The following is a 21,765-nucleotide window of genomic DNA, read 5'->3' as shown; positions in this document are numbered from 1 at the left end:
GGGAATGGTCTTACCATCTGTGGTCTCCTCTCCATGCAGCGGCTCCCCCTCCTTACTGCTGTAGGCAGCGTAGACAGAAACCTTGTAGCGGGTCTCCGGTGTCAGTCCCTCCAGAACAGTGGTGGTTATGTCCCCGGAGACGGTCTTCTCGCCAGCTTCCTCCGAAAAGAGGGATTTCCAGGTGACCCGATAAAGGCGGACATTGCCAGGGGCAGCAGTCCAGGATGCTACGAAACTATTCTCAGTGACATCTGAAGTAACCAGATTCGTAGGTGAACCAAGCTCTGAATGATTGAGAAAAAAAGACAAGTAAAACAGAGATTGAGTAGCTGATTGACCAGCACTCCTGCTTCCCTTACTTGGGACTAGTAAACCAAAAATCAGCATCCCATGATGGTCGCAGCATGCAAAACATACCTATGCTTGTGACCACCAGTGCTGGATTTTCAGAAAGGACTTACTAATCACCTAAAACATTTAACACCAGTTTGGCCAAGTTTAGAGACTGATTAGACCAAATAAGACCAGATTTTGGGGGTTATTAAAAACTGCTTGACATAATTTTACAATAGCACTTTTTGAATTTGATTTGGAACTGGATTGGAAAATGGACAAAAGGCTTTTGTACTTTTTGGAGGTTGACAGTTTACTTTCACTGAAGATGAAAAAAGAGCAGTGGTCTCTTTCAGTGTTCCCCGAAAGTAAGAAAACTATATAGTTTAGAACAAAATAAATCTGAGAAATTTGAGTGAACTCTTTGGTTAAATTGATCTTCTGTATAAAAACGCGGGTAGCTTGCGATTGCTTTGATTTACTCTGTAAGTAATGCATAGCCTGGAAAACAGCTCTGCAAAAATAATCTATCTCCCTGCTGCCACACATCTGTCATCACATCTACTTTCCATTGAACACGAAACCCGATCCATTAAACACAGACTGCTAAAACTGCAGATGTAGCTCGCTTTTTGTTCTGTGCCATACCACCTACCTATCTTCTCTCCCTTTCTCTCAGTTCTAAATTGAATGGCCCGATGCAAAAGAGAGGAGAGGGACTTGAAATGATATGCTATTTTGCTGACAGCATAGTGAACTAGAATAAACTGCAGTGTAAAACTTCCACGGGAATACCTCTCTCTCTCTCTCACCACCCAGCCTCAGGTTCTTCTGACTTTTGGATAGTCACCTGTCTCCCAGACATTGAGCTCTGCTGGTCTAAAACAAACTAAACAGGCCATTTTTTAATCTAGAACAACAGCCCAAGTAAAAGGGCAATTACCAGGCTCTTGGTCATATCTCAAACAGGGACTAGATAGCTCATAGACATGGGAGGTTAGGGACTGCAATGACAGGAGGATAACTACTGAGGAAAATTATATCCCAGTTTCTTTCCGGAGAGGTGCTCTGAAATCGAATTCTTCTTAAATATCTGTACAGGTTTTTGTTTTACGTTGGAATATTTTAGACAGTTCAGAAAAGGGTAAAAAAGGGACAATAAAAAAAGCTAGATTTTTTAATGTTCCAGTTATATGCGAGAGGTGTTTGCCAATGATTGGTTCGGTCATTTTATTACCCACCAGGTGAAAAACATAATTACTTAGTAAAGCAGCAACACACACTTTCATATTTGTAACACCAATTTATGGACTGAAATTTGTGAAAAGTGCTTGTTTAAATCACTAAGTCAACAATGATGCATGCCTTAGCAAACACCTACAACTGTCACAATCATTAGATGGAGTGTCCATGAACTTCAGTAGAGGGCACTCCACTCAGGACCATTCCACCCATCAACCACCAGATGTCACTTGGACTCTAGCACCTCTCATCTGTTGCACCACACCCGAACTACATTCCCCATGAGTCACTGCATCACAATCACCCTGCCACACCTGCACCTCATTCATCAGCCAATTTCCTTGCCACACCTGCACCTCATTTACACACACATAAAAGCAGCACAATCACTCTCATTCAATGCGAAGTCTTGTTTAGCCTGTCTAGCATTTCCGAGCGGTTTCCCTTGTGTTTGTTTTTCCCGTGTCTGATCTTGGATTGTGTAAACGACTCTGATTCTCTGCTGCCTGCCCCGATCTCCATTTGTTACCGTTAATGATTCTGGATATCCCTAACACACCTGACGCCGTTCCTGATTTCTGCCTGTATGACCATTCTCTTAATAAAATTCTGCACATGGATCCGAACGCCTCTGACTCATTGTTACAACAACTAATTCAAGATGAATTAGACAGAGAATTTAGGAGTCTGTGCCAGGTTGACTGGATCTGAACTTGTTTCTACGTCCACCATAGAGGTCTGATTTCACTGACAGAGCACAGAAAAGAGCAGATCGTATGTTAATGTATTCTGCAGGCTGGTTTTGATTGTTAAAATGCAGATTAACTGCCAATGCCAAGTGCACCTCTACTCAGAAAACACATGCTTTTAATGGCTATTCATTTGTGGTTTTGCACTGATTAAAAAAAAATAAAGCCACTAAACAGAGACGCAACAGTGCAGTACCATGAATGAGTTTTTTAATGCTGTCCTGATATTGTTATATGTTGAGGCTAGATTAATCCCAGACTTCTTTCGGACATTCACACATGCTATTTTTCCTTCTTTGATCCTTGTTTTAGCATTCCATCCAAGCAAAATGTTGATGTTAACTGGGAAAAGGAGTTTTAGCACTAAGGCGACTGTCATCCTGAATTATTTCACTTTGGAAAAGTTTGGAGTGCCTGGAAGCAAGACAAATTCTCCAATGCTATGTCCTTCTGCACATTCACATTCTCTTGACAGAAGGTCTGACTACCTACCTATTTTTTAGAGGGATGCCAGGCTACACAGTAGACAGTGGAGAACAGGGTCAGGAAAAGAGCTGTGACTTGAACTTGCCCACTTGCCTGCAAGGGTAAACAATTTAGCACCAATTTCTATTGATTTCTTCTTTGTATCTGTTTCGTATGGACTTCATGTAGAGCTAATTTCTGGATCTTCTCATCCGTGGCCACATTCAGAAAAAGTAAACAGTCTAAGAAATCAATCTTTAAGAGGTAATGAACCAGTGGGGTGGTCAAAAACTGAGAATACATTTGTAACGAACATTTTGAACGTCCTTTTCAACAGCTGCCATACAGAATGGACGAAAACATCTCAAACTATCTTGCATGACTAACACTTGGATAATGTCAAATAGCACACTGATTAAGATTTGCTAAATTTGCCTGGGATCTAACTTGACAGCGCTTGATGAGAAAATGAGTTCTGTTCTCTCTCTTCTCACAGATTTCAGCTCATATTCAGTAAAACAGGGCAGAAGTCTTGGTTGAGAGACTTAATCTGGTGCTGACAAAGATCTCACAGCCCAAGCCCATTTTTCCACAAAAACTATCATGAGACAAAACTCATGCTGACTGCAACCACATTCACCAGATGTTAAAACACAAAGACGCTCTGAGACCCCCAGACAAAACTGGCAGATTTAGAAAAATAAGTTTACATTTTTGAATTAAGAAGATATGTGAGCCAACATTTGTAATAGCATTTTTAACAATTCCGTTTAATAGGCTAAAGAGGAGATGCAGTGTGAGCTGGTCGGTCCCTAAAGCCCTCGTTTAAGGTCACTTCCTAATTGCCTTGACTGAGTTTGGCCCCACAGTGCACTTTTCTGGGGGCTAAAACAAAGAAAGCTGTGTTATGTTCCAGGATATGGAGTTTAACGCAGCTCAGTTTGGAAACTCCTTGTCATCGGCCAAAAATGTGTCACGTTTCCTTTAACTCTTCATCAAAAGGCGGCTTGAGTCAGCATACATAATGACAAGCCTCTGAAATATGTGCTTTTGTATAATGAGAGGAGGACAGTCATTAGCGGTCCCGGTTAGATGCTGTAATCGGTCATTTTAATACGACACTGATTTAAATTCTTCCGAAGAAAGACGTGCAGTAAGTTTTGGGCGTTTATTTTCAAGCTAAAAATCTTGGATGAAATTGTTTGGCGGTGGCTAATATTCAACAAGCCCACACGTTATTGATAGTTCTGCTTTTTATCAAGAGAATACTGAGAGAGACATGCACTTCATAAAAAAGGAAGCATTTTTTTATGTTAAAGAAATTGTCTCTTAGTGGTTTGTGTAAGCCAGACAGCAACAGGACACAAATAACTAGCAATCACTAAAAATCCAGCACAGTCTCCAAAGAGTATATAATCTATATATCGACATGATGTGGTTTTTAAATTAGTAACTTTAGAAAAGTTAGAACAGAACAGAACTATACACTCTATGATTTAAGTTTAAAACCCTGAATTCTGATTACTAGACCACAGTTAGACACTAGAAAAGATGAATCCAAACCAATATCTTTCAAGGTTTTGTTTCCATTCACTCTTCTTGCAATGCCAAGCATGAGTGAGGACATTTGTACAAACTCAGCTGATTTGTCTGCTGCCCACACACCAAATGTATAAACCCAGAGCATGTGGGAATCCACACAGTGAGATCAGTCATTAGATGACACATCCAGAAGGTCATCCATTTGGTCCCTAAACTTACAGAGTTCACTTCACACTGACGACATCAAGTATTTTAGGTATGTCTGTACTCTGTTAAGAGTGTGTTATAGAAGTGTGCAAAAAACAATTAAGGTAGCAGTTAGTATTAGGGTTTCCCTTTAACACTTTGCCATAAAGTTCTGTATCTGCCAATATTTGTGAATGATCATATTTTGAGAATTTAATAGACAGCCCTTTTTTTTAAACCATTTTGAGTGACTTTTGATAAAATATTGTGTCAGCAATATGTGTATTATATCATATAGATCGGCATTCTCATAGTAGCCAAACTGCCTTAAGGTTATCTGCATCTATTATTGATAAAGCAGTGTACAGTAGGTCAACCACTGCTCCAGACTGCCATCATTGTGTCTTAAACCACCCATCACCCATTAGTTTGTATTTTCATATTACACAATGTACTGCAGACAAATGAATTCCTTTGTAGAAAACTTCAAATGTAATACAGCAGTAGTTCCCAACCTTTTTCAACTCGCGGCCCACACAACCAAACACATATGTTTGTGCGGCCCACTGCAAAAAAATTAACTGACCCCGCTATTGTTGGGTTAATAACTTAGTAATCAGAAGCTAGAATGAACTAGGGCTGAGTGATATAGACTAAAAATAAATAAACCTATCGCGATTTCTTTGATCAATTTAGCGATTTCGATTTTAATCACGATATTGACACACACAGATATACTTTACAGTCATAAATGCATTCAGGATGAATTTACATGTAGATTACATTTATTCATTTAGCTGAATTTGAAACATATTTTCAAAAGAAAACCAATTAGAGCTTTATCAAAAAGTTGTAACGTCTCTAGAACAGACATAAGTCAAAATAATAACTATAGTAACGGTGTAACACAATTTCTAGACTTATGGAAAAAAAAATATAAATAAATAAATGCCTTGTCCAGGGACTTTTTTTCTTTTTTGCCATCCATTGTTCATAGAGCTCATTAATTGTAGTGGTGCCTCAGGTTGAAATAGATTTGTTATACATTATACAGGTTCACACATAGGCCTACTCCGTTTGCAGTGTGTATACAGTATGTTTGCGGTGCAGAAGCCGCAGCAAGAGCACATTAATGTAACGCGAAAGCACATTAAAATAATGCATGAGCGCAAATCTTTGTTGACCTTGTTGACAGCCATTTATGCATGTTTGAACTTGTTCTTCTATAGCATATGCAGCAAAAATATAAATTGGTGGTTTATTCTTAACCCTCTGGAGTCTAAGGGTATTTTGGGGCCTGGAGAAGTTTTGTCATGCCCTGATATTTGTGCTTTTTTCAGTTTCTTATACACATCTAAATGGCTAAAAGTCTAATCTCACTGTAATCAGCACAAACTTGGCTATAATAATATGTGAGCATGTATGTACATGATTGTGTTTTTGAGAAAATAAATGTTATGCGTTGTTTGTGAAAAAAAAAAATAATAATAATATATATATATATATATATATATATATATATATATATATATATATATATATATATATATATGAAATGATGCTATTATGTTATGACTTAGACATTTTTACATAAATTAACAATATTTCTTTTTATTTCTTTTTATAGTAATTGGCGGCCCACCTGCAATACCACCACAGGTTGAAAACAACTGTAATACAGTATTCTCTTACCTTCCAGAGTGGTGCCTGTTCCCATCAGTGGCGCTCCAAGTCCAGAGGTGTAACGAGCACTAACGAAGAGCTCATACTCGGTGTCCGGTGACAGATTTCTCAGCAAAGCAGTTGTTGTGTCTCCTTTAACAAACATTTCTTTCCTTTCCCCACCATCAGGTTTGTAGGCCACATGATATTGCAGCACATTGCCTGGGGCGGCTCGCCATGAGACCCTCATGCTGGACACGGTCTCGTTGAAGACCCTCAGGTCACGTGGAGAGCCCCGAACTTAGAAAGAATAATAAATATGCCATTAATTAACTCGTTTTTGAAGTAAAAACAACAAAACAGTGCCTGCCGACAGTGCTGACCTTCTTTGGTGGTGCCCTCAGTGTCCATGGAGGAACCCGCTCCGCTTGCATACTCAGGGTAAACTGTGACATGGTAGGTTGTGACGGGAAGCAGTTCATGGAGCACAATGGTGACCTGACTCCCATCAGTCTGTGCTTCCAGTTTATCTCCTCCACCCACTGGCTCATACAACAGTCTGTACCTCAGCACTGCTCCTGGAGCGGCTCTCCACGACACACGGAAACTGTCTACGGTCTCTTCACTCACCACGAGGTTACGGACAGAGCCTAATTCTGAAATGCGAGAGAAGTGCGTGTTATCAGCCGCATGCAAAAAAGCTGCACTTCTCACTGATAATCAACTTTGACTATGATTAAATACCTTCTAAAGTCGTCTCCTCCCCTATTAAGGGAAAACTGTCTCCTTTATCATACTGGGCGATGACATTAACCTCATAAGTGGTCAGGGGCGTGAGATTGGGCAAAATCGTAGAGGAGGTGTCATGAGGAACCACCAAAGAGATGTAGTCTCCAGTTATGTCAGCCGCTGGCCTGAAGCGCACCAGAAAAGACAGGATATCCTCTCCGTCAGAAATCCACGAGGTCCTGAAGCTTCTGGAGGTGACCTCAGAGAAGCTTAGCGACTTTGGGGGAACCAAACCTGTATTACAGAACACATCACTATAATCACATTTCCAATGTTTATTTTCTTGAAAGTATTCTTGAAAGATGTTTGATCTTGCTTGCAGATTTGCTCCAAGAAAACCTTTAGCAATACATTCTAAATATACAGGAGTTAACACAATAATACAATTGAAATATGTGGTGTATACCAACAATTTAGTATTGATTATGATGATGTTGAGATGTTGATTATTTATTGTTTATTATATATAATCTGTCCTCAACAGATGTTTCCAGAGCCTGTGTGTGATATGAATTTTTGTTGATCCTGGAACAACATTCCCATCAAATAAAACATAGTCTGAACCCTATCCTTAACTAACTACCCAGAGTAAACTGCTTATCATAGGGAATAGATGGGCTGATAAGACTGAACTTGTTAAAGTTCCTAACCCTGGCCCTAACCTTTCTTCATTCATAAAATGTTATTGCTGGATTCCAGGTCCATCAAGGCTCTACTTGGAAAGCATTTTAAGCTATTCATAAATCTCGCTCACATAAAAATGAATAGAAATGACAGAAAATTCAATAAAATCATATAATCGAAGCTAGCACATACTTCTTTTCTTGATGTTATGGAGCTCCTGCTCAATTCTTAGGCAGATGGATGTGGTTAGTTCCTTGGAGATCCGCTGAAAAGAGTCAAAGTCTTCCACCTCAAACACATGGCTATCAGCAGGAGCGTTGGCAATCGCCTCCAGCTCGGAGCGCACAGCGTCCTTGACTCCCACGGCGAAAATCTCCACGTCTGCATCCCTTAGTTTGTTGGCAGGGTTTTTGAAGGAATCAGAGGACTTGCCGTCTGTGATGAGCACCATGACTCGGGGCACGTTATCACGAGCGCCACGGGCCGGAATGAAGATCTTTTCCCTTACGTAGGACATGGCCTTGCCAGTGTTGGTGGAGCCCCCACGGTAGGGGAAGGTGCGGACCGCACTGAGCACAGCTGCATTGTCACGGTGCTTGTTCAGGGCGAACTCAGTGTGAGGATCCCGGCTGTACTGAACCAAGCTGATCTGCACTTTGTCGAGTCCAATGTCAAAAGAATTGACGAGCACTTCAAGGAAGGATCTAACTTTAGCAAAGTTAGCCAGTCCTATACTGTACGAGCCATCAACCAGGAGGACAATATCGGCTTGGACCTCGACCTCTAGGGAGCACTCTATAGGGAACAAAACACGAGACTTAACAACCTGTCTGTTTGGAAATTTAAAATATGATTATTTTACATCTAGAGGGTAAACAGATATCAACAAGTACCAGTACATAGATAAACTATGGATACGGTGACACACTACACAACTTTTGCCATTATTTTTGCAACAGTTTACAGTCTGGGGGACTCAACACTAACTCAGATAAGTCATGTAGTATATTCCAACCTATAATAAGATCGCTACAGATTTAGGCTGGCAACACAAAGGTTGTTGATTCAGTCCCCATAAGAAGGTGATACATGAACAATTACATCCTTGATCAACACAATTCAAGGAATATCTTGTAGTGCTCAGATCTCTTTCGTACCTCTCTGCACTCAAACTTATTGTTTTGAGCTTGTCAACTTTTGACCACTTCCAGAGGTAGTAAAAAGCACATTAGACAGGATTGGTCTTATACTGGACACTTATTTGGTCGAATACCATCAAACAGCCACAAAAGACTGTCTTCTCTGCCTGCTGACCTAATTTCTACAACACTGCAGGATGTGTTAGCCAGACAGGATATAACTTTGACATCTGAAATCATACGTTTGGTTTTAAGGCAACAAAAGCTCAATGCTGTCGTACCAGTAGTGATTTTAAAGCTGTTGATCTTTGGAGTTCTTTTGTAAATTGTGCAAGTTTACTACACAATATTAGATCAAAAGATCAGAGAAAGACAATATATATGCACTTGCCCATAATCCTCCCCTCAAAATCAGGACAGGAATGGTTGAAAGAGGAAAAAAGTTTTGGATTAAAACACCAGGGGCCCTATCTTGCACCCAGCGCAATTGACTTTGTACACTGACGCATGTGTCATTCCTATTTTGCACCCGCGCAAAGCGCACTTTTCCCTCCACAGAAGCACGTCGCTAAACTAGTGAATGAACTTGCGCTCCCTGGGCGGTTCAGCGCAAAAAAGGAGGCGTGTTCCGGCGCAAACAATCCCTGGTGCTATTTTGCTGTTCCATTAAACAATTGCGCCACTGACCAGAAAAAACCTAGTCTAAAGTCAGTGGCGCGTTGCGCGTTGTTCATTATGCTATTTTTAGGGCGCATGCTTGACCATAATGTATAGCGTGCACATTGATGCCGATTGATGCTGGCAAGCTTGGACTTTCCCCATCTTCTGATGTCATTGTAGCGCTTGCGGCACTGGTGCGACGTCCTGGGGATGCCAGCTGATGAAACAATTGTGGCTATTTCCTCCCACGCCTGTTTAACCGACGCTATTTTGGGTGGGTTTCTCCCATCCCCATACAACACAACTTCTCTGTCTTTCACTGCTCTTACAAGAACATCAGTCTCCTCGGCTGTGAACCGCTCCTGGCGTGCGCCTGGTAAATACACCATAATAATAGCAATCCATAATGGAACTTGCGCACCTGCTTTTAAAGGGAATGTTGGATGACGCTCTGATTGGTTTATTTCACGTTACGCCCAAACCACACCTATGAATAATGAAGCTACTTCATTAGCTTCATTAGCGGCGAGACCCGCCCACAAAGTTACTTGCGATTCGCGCTTCGCACTTTGACACTTGCGTTTCAGATCGTTAAAATAGGGCCCCAGGTGTAAATGGGAATGTGTTTCCCTTATCTACTTGCGATCAAACTGACCAGAATGCTTCTAAATACCAGGTATAGACAGGGCCTTGGAAACATGTTCGAAATGAGTTGTTACAGTAGCATCTTACCTGTAGACACCTTCACAGGCTGTGTTTTCTCATTGACCACTTGTGGCTTACTAGGGGTCAGACCTTTGAGGGCAAACAGACTGATCTCATACTCTGTCTCAGGAGACAGGTCTCTGACGTTGGCCACGGTGAATGTGGGCCCCATGTAGAGCTCCTGCTTCTTAGCAGCAGTAATCATGGGGAAGACCTGCAGCTTATAGCCTGTGATGTCCCCAGGAGACGAATGCCACGTGATCCTCATGGATTTGGAGGAGATGTCAGTTACTCTGAGTTCTGTAGCTGGCTCAACAACTGGGGTAAAAAAAGGACATAAAAGATACTTATCATTTAAAGATATTTATGATTTATAAATCTTCCAATAACTGGTCAATTCTCTGTGAATTTAGTGGGATAATGTGTGCATGGACAGTACCTTCCTGACCACTTGCAAGGAAATTGAGCTGCTCCTCCACACCGGAGCACACCTGAGTGATGAGCTCCTTCTGCACCTGATTGATCATGTCAAAGTTTGGGACATTATAGATATGCTTGCTGTGGGGAGTGGAGGCCATCTCCTTTAACTCATCCTCATCTGCTCCTTTGATACCTGAAGACATGAACGGTGGCTTGAAATAGTGTCCCATGCAGTTTACGATTACAAATATCAAAAACATGTTCAACAGATTTGTAGACATTTACCCAGGACAAAGATCTCTACTCCAGTGTTCCTCAGGCGTTCGGCGTACTCCCCAACTGGATCTTGTGATTTTCCATCAGTGATGATCATGGCTACTTTTGGGTACCCTTCCCTGGCTCCAGCCGACGCAGTGAAAGTGTTTTTCACCAGATAGTCCATTGCATCACCTGCTTGAGCATGTAAGAGTCCAAGATTCAAAGAAGCGATTATTTTGGAAGTGTTGGTGTTATTGTAATTTTTATGTTTAATTAGGTAATTAGCTATTTCTGAGCAGTTTTTTTTCAAGTAGGACATGTTCCTATATCGTCTTCATGTTACTGCATGATAGATTGATAAGAATGTTGCTCACACTATTTGGTTCCAAGCCAAACCATATCCATACAACTTTCACAATGGCCAAACTCTGATTGGATGTGTAATGTTGAGTAGGGACCAACAAGGATGTCGATACAGAAACAAGTCCAAATTATGGTATGGTAAATCGTAAATCTTTTACACACCTGTCATGGTATTACCCCCCTTGTAGGGCAGATTTTTAATGGCTCGCAGGACATCAGGCCGTCTGTAATACTGGTTCAGGTTGAACTCTGTCCTGGTATCTGAGCTGTACTGTACCACAGCCACTCTGGTCTTATCCTCTTCTATGTCAAAAGCTCCCGCCATGGCCCAGATGAAACTCCGGATGTATTTAAAGTTTTCTCTTCCCACGCTCCAAGAGCCATCCACCAGGAAAACCAGATCCGCTATAGCACTCACTGAACACTCTGCATGACGAGGAAATGAAGAGGCGTTAGAGAAAGTCATATAATAGTACGACAGCATATGATCTACTACAGTCTTTGTCATTTTACTTATTTGTTTTGACACATTAATGGACTTTTTTTTTTAAATAGACTATTTATGCATTTGTTTATTTTGCAACTACACAAAAAAGTCCAAAAGCAATTGAAACCTTCAATAAACTTATTTCCGTGTCTTTAGATGACTGCAAAACTTTATTGTCAAATTAATATCTTGAGAACCGGTTTTCTGGAATTTCAATTGGATTTGTTTTGGCAGTGCTACTCACTATTTGGACTCACAAGAAGTGAAATTGTATCAGGTCCACTAGTTTAAAATGTGATGTCTGAGTGTATGAGGGTCAATGAATGAGGACAGAAAAGACCCCTGAGCCCTCTCTTTGTATTATACCAGCCACTTCTATCAGTACAAAGTTAATGTTTTATGAGCTCGGATTCTATTTTAATGCTTTTAATTAGGCAATTTTTAATAAGGCAATTTTTACATTGACAATCACAACCTTGAGTGTTCTTTCTTTTTGCAACCAATAACAAGTCTACAGTTGTCAGGCAAAGAAAGTTTAAAAGGATGAATTTGATCTAATACACTGAAAATTTAATTTCATTTCCCAGATGACAAAAAGCAAGAAAAATCGAATATATGGAATGAAGAAGAAATGGTTTGATGAATATACAGTACTCACTGATAGCCTCTGACGGGGTCTTCCTTGTTCCACTTGTGTTGCTGGATTGAACTGTAACAGGAGAATAAATTAGGCCTATGTCTTGGAAGCTCACAGTTGCTTTTGGCAAATGGATTTATCAAAACTGATAATCAAACAACACCTAATGTATTGTAATTTTGCTCAGAAGATCACAAAGGAACACATTATTAGTTTTTACTTGATAGCTAAACCAGTTGATCTTTTTAAGACATTAAATGTAAACATTTCTTGAAAGTGCAAAATTACATTCCTAAAAGTCTGTATCTTTTCTTTATCACATAAGTCACATGATTCGATATTTCACTTATGTCCAAGTTTCATGCCAAAATTGAATACATGAACAAACCCCTTACCATGCATACTTGCAGTGCTAATAGTGGCTTGTTTTAAAATACAAAACTAATAATACAAAAAAATACAATGAGGATGTCTTGTGTGCACTTGCTTGTTATTTGTCCAAGGATAGGGATACTTTCTTCAGCCCCATCGTATGAATTGATTGACACTGAATAGTCTACATCTGGAGTTAAATCTGTGATTGATGTGTCTGAGGCCGAGGAAGGGAGACTGAAATCTTTCAAATCATCTGGAACAGATAACAACATATCGAGTCAGAAGATAAGTCCCTCGAAGCCGCTCAAAACACATGCAGCTGTTGACATCACGCACCTGTGTCTGATATGACTTGTATTCTGTAGCCCTGTATCTGAGACGAAGGCCTCCTCCATGACATATGCACTGTGTTTTCATTCAGGATTTTAAATTTCAAGTCTGAAGGAGGCTCCACTGCAAACAAAGGGTTAATAGAGTCACGATCACCAGAAATGGCAATATTTGAATTAATAATGAATTTAGCAAAGAAACATTAGATGATTTTCAACAACCCCAACGACAAACACTTCAGGACTGAAGTTTAGTTGTTTATTGTTGGGCGAGACAAACAGATCCAACAGTAAAGGTGACAAAACACGACGTAAGAGAGTGACGGAAGCCATTTCGGTTCAAATGGCCCTTTCTTGAGTTGCAAAACCTGGAATCTCACGGTCTGCAGCTCAAGCACAGAACTAAATGCATTTCAAGACCTATCACACACAAAATGTCATCGACAAACCATCCAATACATGCTGAATGTGTTCAATACAAGGCATGCCCGGTCACTGGAAGTCTGGTGACAAAAATAAATCATGTGTTTCCATTCCCAAAATATTGATTATACAATGGAATCAAGTTTTCGAAGTGTCAGAGATGTCCAGATGGCTCTGTCCGGAGTAGAGAAAAATACATATATGTTATATATACGCTTTGTATATATGCATATATTCCACAAGGGCTTGAGCACTAACAAGTTTTACTGAAGGCACGTATCCATTGCAAATCTCAAAAAAAGAATACACAACTTGTCTTGACAGACTTTTGTGTAGTTCCTTTTCACACAGAAGGTGTATGTGACAAGACAAAACTTCTAATTAAGAGGTATGAAGGAAAATGTACAACACACACACACACACACACTCAAAATAAATAATTTTTTTTTTTTTTAAATCACGCATGTATATGAGGAAACCGATTCACATTCGTCTGGTTGTCAAAGTGTCATGCACATGTACATGGGTGAACAACTTCTTACACTGTTTCCATGTACAACACAAAGGACAACACAACAAATGTATTTCTGAATGATATTCTGTTATAGACATTCCTGACACGCAATCTACATCGAACCGTCGTGGATCACATCTCAGCAGGCGGGATCTAAGATGATAAGATGTCCACTAACCTACTCAACATCCATGTTACATCTGCATGCATGAATGCTGATGACTGATGTAAATCTCTGCTGTCAGAATAATGTCTTGAATGCAAAGAATGGATAGGAAAAACAGGAAACGTCATCCAGAATGGAGATGATATTAAACATGTGTAATATTACAGAAATGAATTAGAATATTTAACCAGCAGAAGGCAGAAAGCAATATTAGGCGAGCGTGATTTCACCAAGTACATCATGTTCCTGGATCAACTTCCTTGTTCATCATTGAACGACATTCCAATCAACCAATCAGAACACAGACATAACTTTTCTGAAAATATATTTTTTAGGCTTAAAATCAGAGTTAGGTGCTTCTACACTCTTGTTAATCAGCCATCATTTTCCACTGATTTTAGGAATAAATTATGAGTAGGGTTAGGTTTAGGGGTAGGGATTGGGTTAAGTCTATATTTTTGGACAATAATGTAGATCCAGGATCATCAGAAGATGTTGATCCAGGAACATGTCCCACTTGGCAAAATCAAGTTGACCGCAATATTACACTCTTAAATATAAGGGTTCCTAAATGCCCATAGAACAACCATATCTGGTTCCCCAAAGAACCTTGCAGTGAACAGTTCTTAAAGGAACCGATTTATTTACTTTGAATAACATTTGATTTAAAGAACACTTTTTCCACAAAAAAAGAACCTTCTGTGCAATTAAAAAAGTTCCAAGAATGTTGAATCCTCAATGCCAATAAATAACCTTTATGTTTAAGAGGTCAGATAGTGTTAAGCACACTATTAAAAGTCAAGGTCACTTGAAACTTTGTCGTTCTCTTGATTTAAAAAGTTCTTGATGCTACGATACGTTCCAGGTTCTCCGAATCAGTATTTTGTGTGGTTTGAGCATCAGAATATGAATTTATATCAAGAAATCAGAACCTTTATTTTTAAGAGTTTTGTAAACTATGTATTACTTCTCTTTATCAACAAGGCGATGAAGATCCACAGTGTCTGCTATAGATTTATGATCATCTATAAGAGCAGATCTTCGCTGTAGAAACCTTGATCATCTTTTTCCATGCACTACTGTTCTTAATTCTATAGATGGGCCAGATAAATAACGAGGACGTGGCAAAATGTCACATGCGCTTAGAAAAAGGAAAGTTTTGGGTGGAAAGAAGTGTGAGTGGATCGAGTGGAGGCCAGAGCAGCAGAATATCATTCAAAAATAAACGGTGGAGGAAACACAGCAGGAAAACGACACACAACACGACCTGCTGGAGAAAGAATGCTCACCAACCTGACGCGTCAAACTCAAGCGGTCTGAGCCGATTCCCTTCATGTGTCCGAACAGGCCTGACCCATGAGTCTTCATCTTGTGTCACGGCCCCAGCGCACGCAAACCATGTGTGAAACGCTACCTACCACTGAGCTCAGTTATAATAATGTTATAATAATGGAGCCTGACAGCTTTGTTGACTCTGTTGACAGTTTAATAACGAAAGTGACACAAACGTCGGCTCGTGTTGAGATTCTGGAAACTTCAGGATGAGGAGGCCCATCAGGAGAGCACTTCTCTCATCCCCCGGAGAGAAGTCTGCCCCGTGTCAATAACCTCCAGCCAGTCAGGCATTCGTTCTGGCTAGCGCCGTTGCCAGGCAGTTGGGAAAAGAGGTTGGAGTCTCCCGGAGAAGCCGAGCAGATGCCAAAGTAATTCCACAACATGTGCTGACATTAAACATTACTGCAGATGAACTTTCCGTATGGATTGCAACTCAGCGTTTTCGTGAAACCTAAAAAGGCTCTTTGTCTTTGTGCTGTCTGCGGACTACATTAATTTAGCCCTCTCGTGTTACATCTTTCCATTCTGTTACAACACGCACAACAAAGAAAAAAATGAGTGTTTCCATTTGGTTTTGCAGTTGAATCAAGCTCCATCCTCACGTTCTCACATCACATCCCTTTCGCTCGAGACAGCTGTCGGTGGGTTAAACTGATGCTGTGTGGGGACTTTAATTACAGATCCGTCTTAAACTAAGACAACTTTATATCATGTGGTAGGAAGCACTAAGCCATTTTACTAGTGGAACCCATTTAGTTAATTATAAAATAAAAAATTTTAAGTATTTTTTATATTTTAAGAATGTTTTATGTGTGTATATCTAGCTCAGGGTTGCCAAGGTTGTTTTGATAATACATCTTGAATGAGAATATCAGAGATTTAATTTCATGTAATTCATGTATGACAATATGCATTTAAGTGTTTTAATCCAGCAGCTGTCAACTATGATTGGATATGGGGAACAATTAGGCTAGATTTAGTTCCCTCTGTGTGGATTTTGAGTCTGCTTCCAGCTGAATAGAAAAAAAATGCAATCTGGCAACCCTGATCTAGCAACTCAAAAAGGTTGCAAACTCAGTGGTTCTGTTGCATGTCTTTTGACTCTTGATAACTGCACAATTGAGTTTAATTTGAGAGATTAAATCCCTGCAAGAACACTTATGAGCAGGAAAAAATCCTGAATTAACTTACTGCAAAATTTGCAGTTTAACCTTTTTTTGATGTCTTTGTAACAAAGTTTTCATTCCGGCTCCTGTAATAAACCAGCACTAATGGTATTCATTAGGCAATAACTGACTCATAGAAGAGGCAGTGACTGTCCCAGACAGCTGTGTCTCATGTCTGCAGAGCTGCTGAGGCATGCCTCGCAACAAATGGCAGATTGTGTGACTGCTTTTCATGCCAAACGTTTTAAGTATGAATAGATTTGTCTTTTGTAATTCTCTGAATGTGCAGAAGCACACACCTCTATGGAATCACAAACAAAGTGAAGAGTAACATTTATACAAAAACAGAGCACATCATTTTAATTTAACAGCTTATTAGAACTATTTCATGCTTTCCATAATTATAAAAACCGTAGAAGTCAATTATAAGTTGAGCTAGCCTAGAAGTAGTAAACACAGTTTAATATAAGATATTCAAAAAATAAATGATGAAATCATTGGTGTCCAATTAATAACAACATATTAAAAATAATAATAATAATTGTACATTTTAAGAATAGAAGAGAGACAGACAGAAAGGACTATACCTTGAGCCTCTACTGAATTCAGTAATATAGCAAAGAGTGCAGTGGCAGCCAAAGACAGCCTGATCTTCATGTTTACAGACAGTCAGCACTTCATTAATAAATCTACATAGAGAAAACAAAGAAAAAAACATTATTTCTGAAGTAGGCCTAAATGCATAGTATGCCAATGCATTCATGGTGTGCCGTTTTTTTTTTTTTTACTAAATAAGTGTAAATCATTTTAACAACTGAACATGTAAATGGCACTTAGATACTTAACAAAATTAATATCTACAATAAGTTCTCGGTGAGACACGGTGACGGCTCGCGAGCGCCTCCTCGTGCAGTTTGATACAAGCGCAGTCAAAATGCTAACCATTCATCTATAGACCAACCTAATCATCAGTTCAGTGATTTCTGCTAGACATAAACAAAACGTCTAAAAAAAACTTTGTATTTATCAAAACTATACAAAGAAAAGGGTAACACTTTAGAATAAGGTTCCATTAGTTAATGTTAGTTAACTACTTTCGTTAACATGAACTAAGCAAGAACAATCCTTCTACAGCATTTATAAGTCTTAGTTCATGTTAATTTCAACATTTACTAATGCATTATTTAAATCAAAAGTTGTGCTTGTTAACATTAGTTAATGCACTGTGAATTACCATGAACTAACAATGAATAACTGTATTTTCATTAACTAACATTAACCAAGATGAATAAATACAGTAATAAATGTATTATTCATTGTTTGTTCATGTTAATTAATACATTAACTAACATTAACTAATGGAACCTTATTCTAAAGTGTTACCAAGAAAAGATCTGGCACAGCTAAAGAAACATGCATTAATAAATCACAAAATTGTGATGAAATCCTCTAAACGTCATATATACATCACCTCAAACTCAAGAGAGAAATTTCAGACATTAAAACTTCCCGAGTAATAGCTATTTATTTAACGTGGATTTAGCTCCCAGAACACGTTCATCAAAAACATGCACAAAATCTAAATAAATCTTCTGAATGTTTGAGGGAAGTGCAGAAATCTTATTCAGACCTGTAACAGTCCGTCAGTGTCCCCCGCAGACCGACGGAGCCAGCAGTGAGGGAACCTCGGTGTGAATGGGAGGAATCGGAGCTCAACCTGACTCTAAATAGGGGGTTGTTCCCAATCCCTACACCCTTACGAAACTCCTCAAGAATGGAGCTCCCTCTTTTAAATCAGAGGATGCAGATGCGCTGTGGCGATTAGATTTAATACTCTTTTACACGAGATCGATTGTGTTTAGAAAAGATTGGCAAAATTACTAACTCGAGGAATGATTAGAATGAATAAAATATACTTATTTGTGAAATATAGGCTAAGTTCCTTTAAAGAACGATTTGGCGTAATGGTATTAAACCCTCATGTTTAAATAATTAGAAAATAGTTTTATTGTGTAGGACACGTGACCGCTTGATCGCTGGCTACACTTTAGACGAATACTGTTTCTTTATAACTGTTTATAAAATGTACCAGCAATTTCTGAGGGGATATTATTTCAAAAGACATTGGGGCTTTTTTTTTTTTTTTTTTTTTACAGAGAAGATCAGATTTTCTAAAATTCATTATTTCTAACAATACTAGGAATATTTGGCCTATTTGTCGGCTACTATTCTTCGGTATAAAACAGAAAATAGTTTCGAACATAATTGTCACACACACAGCTGAACGATTATCCACCATATTATGGAGCTCATATACATAGAAACAGTTAAATACTCAGGATTCCTTCTTCAGTTCAAGAAAAAGTTGAGAAAAAGATCAAGACAAGATGCTGGTTTGAAAGGTACTTGTATTTTAAAGTCAACATGGAATGAAGATTCACTGCACTCTAAATGCACTTCATAGATCTTACTGTGCTGATTCATCCATGAACATGTTTAAATAAATATGTTCATTTATTTGTTGAACTGTTTAATCAGTGTCATAACCAGATGATGTAGAGGTCACATAAGCCCCGCCCCTTCAAGTGCCACGCCCACATTTCAACATCCAACCAACAACCAGTGCATAGAACCAATCCATTTTACATAATTCCCATAACAAGTTTCAGTTGGATGCACAAGATGGAAACAATCTGAGCTGAATCGTGACTTTAAATAGAAATAAATTAAATGAAAACACATTTAAGAAGAAAACTCCAAACACAGAATGCCAGTACAGTGGAAAGTTTTATTACACAATGATTGCGCTTTACATTACAATCAATAAATATGAATCCATTGTAATGAAAATAACTGACAGGCAGGATATCTTTCTGAGGATCAGAGGTCTTTACAGCTCAGACACATGAATAGAGAGGCATGTTCAGTTCTTCTTCTTGGGCAGCGCTGCATCGATCAGTGTATACAGCACATAACCAGACCCTGAGGAGAGAAGAGACAAGTACACATTCACTACACCTTTACACTGAAAACAGTACGGAGTAGAAAACAATACGACCTTTGAACACTCCTAAAGACATTTAACTTGGATTTACTCGTATTCACTGGGATGAGTAACTATAAGCAACTGCAAATACATTCTCCATTATATCTGCAAATACAGCTGTACACTATATAGCAGCACTGCAGAGAACAGGTATCATTTGTTATATAACACACAACATGCATGAACTACTTCTAGGGTTTCTTTTCTGTTCATAGTTGTATGGCAGGACCCACAAAAACATTCTCCAAGAATAATAATTATTATAATAATAACATTTCAAATTTAAGGAATATCGCAATTTTTCTTCCATGTTTTGGGATTCACTTTCTTTTCCAAAAATAAAATTGTTAAAAGTTAATTTGATTCTTAAAATAATAATAAAAAATATTATATTTATATATATATTTTTTTTACTTAATAATGCAAAACCATTAATGATAATATATATATATTATTTATATATAATATAAATTTAATATTAAAATTTAATAATTAAAACGGAATCAAGGAAAAGTGAAGGGGGGCTCAATCGAGAAAGATTAAAACCTTATTTGTTATTTTAATTCATTTAAACAATTTCACAAGGCCCTCAAGAGAGATTAACAAAGCAAATGTTATGTAATATTATTTAATAATATGTATTAAGTTATTAATCAGTCTACTATGAACCACACTGTTCATTCCCAAGATTCCAGATAAATAAAATTAAAGTCAGTTCAAGTAAAAATACTATAAATAGACGCCAAAACGGCAAGCTAAACATCTCTAGCTTACCAAAGACAGTAAGAGCCATCGTAGCCCTGTACAAGAGAGCATCTGTGGCGCCTCCCTTCAAATGAACCGGCATGCCATTGTCCTCCTGAAACAAACAGAAACAGCATCTTAGCATTTAATTCAACACACAACGCACTTCTGGGTGGCCACAAGTGTAAAGCATAAAAACTGCATTTGCATAATAAAAGGACTAAAAGTATGCAGACTCTATGTTTTAGCAAACACTTGTTTGGGTCAGTTTTATTCCTATGGATGGGACCACCAAAACGTAGCACAATATAACAGACACCCTCCATTTATCGCCAGAGCAGAGTGTGCCAGCGTCAAAGCCAGTGCTATCGCAGTTATAAGTGAAGCTTTACTGGTTTAATCAGACTCTATGATCAGCATGACAGCACGTGCAGAGATTAGTCATTACAGCTTACTATTCAAGTGAACCCTAGGAGCGAATCATCTCATACTTATCTGTTCATCCACACTGGACCATCAGTCCAGAACCTGGGAACAAACTGCAGTCTTAACTTTAACAGCACCATTAGAGAGTCAAAGAGGAACTGAATCAGAGAGATCTGTGGCTGGACTAGTGAAGAGGACTAACCTGAAACATCTTCTGCTTGACAGGGACTTTATTCTCCAGCTGTCTGGGTGCAGAGCTGGACAGGGTCCTCCTGGAGACCTGCTGCAGGGTCTGCAAACACAAAAACACATCTACGAGTTTAACACATTTCAGCTTCATAAGAGAAAACACTCAATTCAGAAATTAATGTGCAGTATTAAACCTGTTCACATTGGACCTATATACGATTATATATAATGCCTTCATAAGGCCTCAAATACTATAAAACAACCTACACGTATATAATAATGTCAATAAACGCCAAAAAACACTGTAACGTTAAAGTTTCCTGGAAACTGCTATGTATCGACCTTGAAAGATATTGGTTAAAATAATTACAAGAATTTACATACCGATGTACTATTAGAGTGTTTGTATATTTATTACATCAGCTAAACTAAAATATACATTAAAAAAATTAATAAACACTCAATATCCTGGTTATGAGCAGGAGGTCATGTCACGAGCGCTGCTGCTAGGCTAACCGAGCTGCTAATTCTGCTCAAATCTAATCAAGCTGCGTTATGAAAAGACAATCGATCGCTTTCTTCGTATAAATGCAACGATGACAGGCATAACGAGCTTAAATCTCACCCTTAAGTGCCTAAACATGGTGATAATTTCTTCTTTAGCCCGCTGAATTCAGGAAGCCGCACAAGGACACTTGAAAATGTCACTTCCTTCTTCAGCTCAGCTCTGTCGCAGAATAAGGCGCGAGAGGCGCGTTACTGCCGCCTAGCGGACAGAACCGTTTGGGAGG

The 21,765-nt window shown here is 38.9% G+C and overlaps 2 protein-coding genes across 9 annotated transcripts in view; both read right to left on the bottom strand.

Moving 5' to 3' along the window:
• The window catches only part of LOC113060391 (collagen alpha-1(XII) chain-like), a 72,645-nt gene extending 54,337 nt beyond the window's left edge, over positions 1–18,308 (bottom strand). For 4 of the 8 annotated variants that reach the window (XM_026229273.1, XM_026229269.1, XM_026229270.1 and 1 more), the window contains exons 1-14: positions 18,200–18,308; positions 17,157–17,258; positions 12,973–13,089; positions 12,749–12,889; positions 12,283–12,333; positions 11,300–11,563; positions 10,802–10,969; positions 10,536–10,709; positions 10,124–10,414; positions 7,785–8,387; positions 6,924–7,202; positions 6,563–6,835; positions 6,210–6,479; positions 15–284 (exon numbers count right to left, since the gene is read on the bottom strand). In XM_026229273.1, the coding sequence (XP_026085058.1) occupies positions 15–284; positions 6,210–6,479; positions 6,563–6,835; positions 6,924–7,202; positions 7,785–8,387; positions 10,124–10,414; positions 10,536–10,709; positions 10,802–10,969; positions 11,300–11,563; positions 12,283–12,333; positions 12,749–12,889; positions 12,973–13,089; positions 17,157–17,226 (2,971 nt within the window). In that variant the 5' untranslated portion in view covers positions 17,227–17,258; positions 18,200–18,308. Of the gene's footprint in view, positions 1–14; positions 285–6,209; positions 6,480–6,562; positions 6,836–6,923; positions 7,203–7,784; positions 8,388–10,123; positions 10,415–10,535; positions 10,710–10,801; positions 10,970–11,299; positions 11,564–12,282; positions 12,334–12,748; positions 12,890–12,972; positions 13,090–15,361; positions 15,480–17,156; positions 17,259–18,199 lie in introns of those variants that run through there. The other 4 variants (XM_026229271.1, XM_026229272.1, XM_026229275.1 and 1 more) reach the window with 3 other exon arrangements.
• A 1,029-nt stretch (positions 18,309–19,337) lies between these two features.
• Positions 19,338–21,730, bottom strand: LOC113060390 (cytochrome c oxidase subunit 7A2, mitochondrial-like). Its single transcript, XM_026229268.1, has 4 exons — positions 21,600–21,730; positions 20,988–21,077; positions 20,390–20,474; positions 19,338–19,551 (listed from the first exon to the last, which is right to left on the bottom strand). Exons 1-4 carry the CDS (start codon positions 21,615–21,617, stop codon positions 19,493–19,495), a joined length of 252 nt encoding a protein of 83 aa, XP_026085053.1. The 5' UTR covers positions 21,618–21,730; the 3' UTR covers positions 19,338–19,492.
• Between the last annotated feature and the right edge of the window lie 35 nt (positions 21,731–21,765).

Source organism: Carassius auratus, chromosome 42 (assembly GCF_003368295.1).
Source record: "Carassius auratus strain Wakin chromosome 42, ASM336829v1, whole genome shotgun sequence".
NCBI lineage: Eukaryota > Metazoa > Chordata > Actinopteri > Cypriniformes > Cyprinidae > Carassius > Carassius auratus.
Note: the sequence above shows the minus strand (reverse complement) of the source record. Positions and strands in the feature narration are given on the sequence as shown.

Excerpts from the sequence above, each read along its gene's own strand:
- LOC113060390 (XM_026229268.1), bottom strand. Across the intron at positions 20,475-20,987 it reads TCAAGCAGAAGATGTTTCAG|GAGGACAATGGCATGCCGGT; the intron begins GTTAGTCCTCTT and ends TGTTTGTTTCAG. Across the intron at positions 19,552-20,389 it reads GATGGCTCTTACTGTCTTTG|GGTCTGGTTATGTGCTGTAT; the intron begins GTAAGCTAGAGA and ends TTCTCTCCTCAG.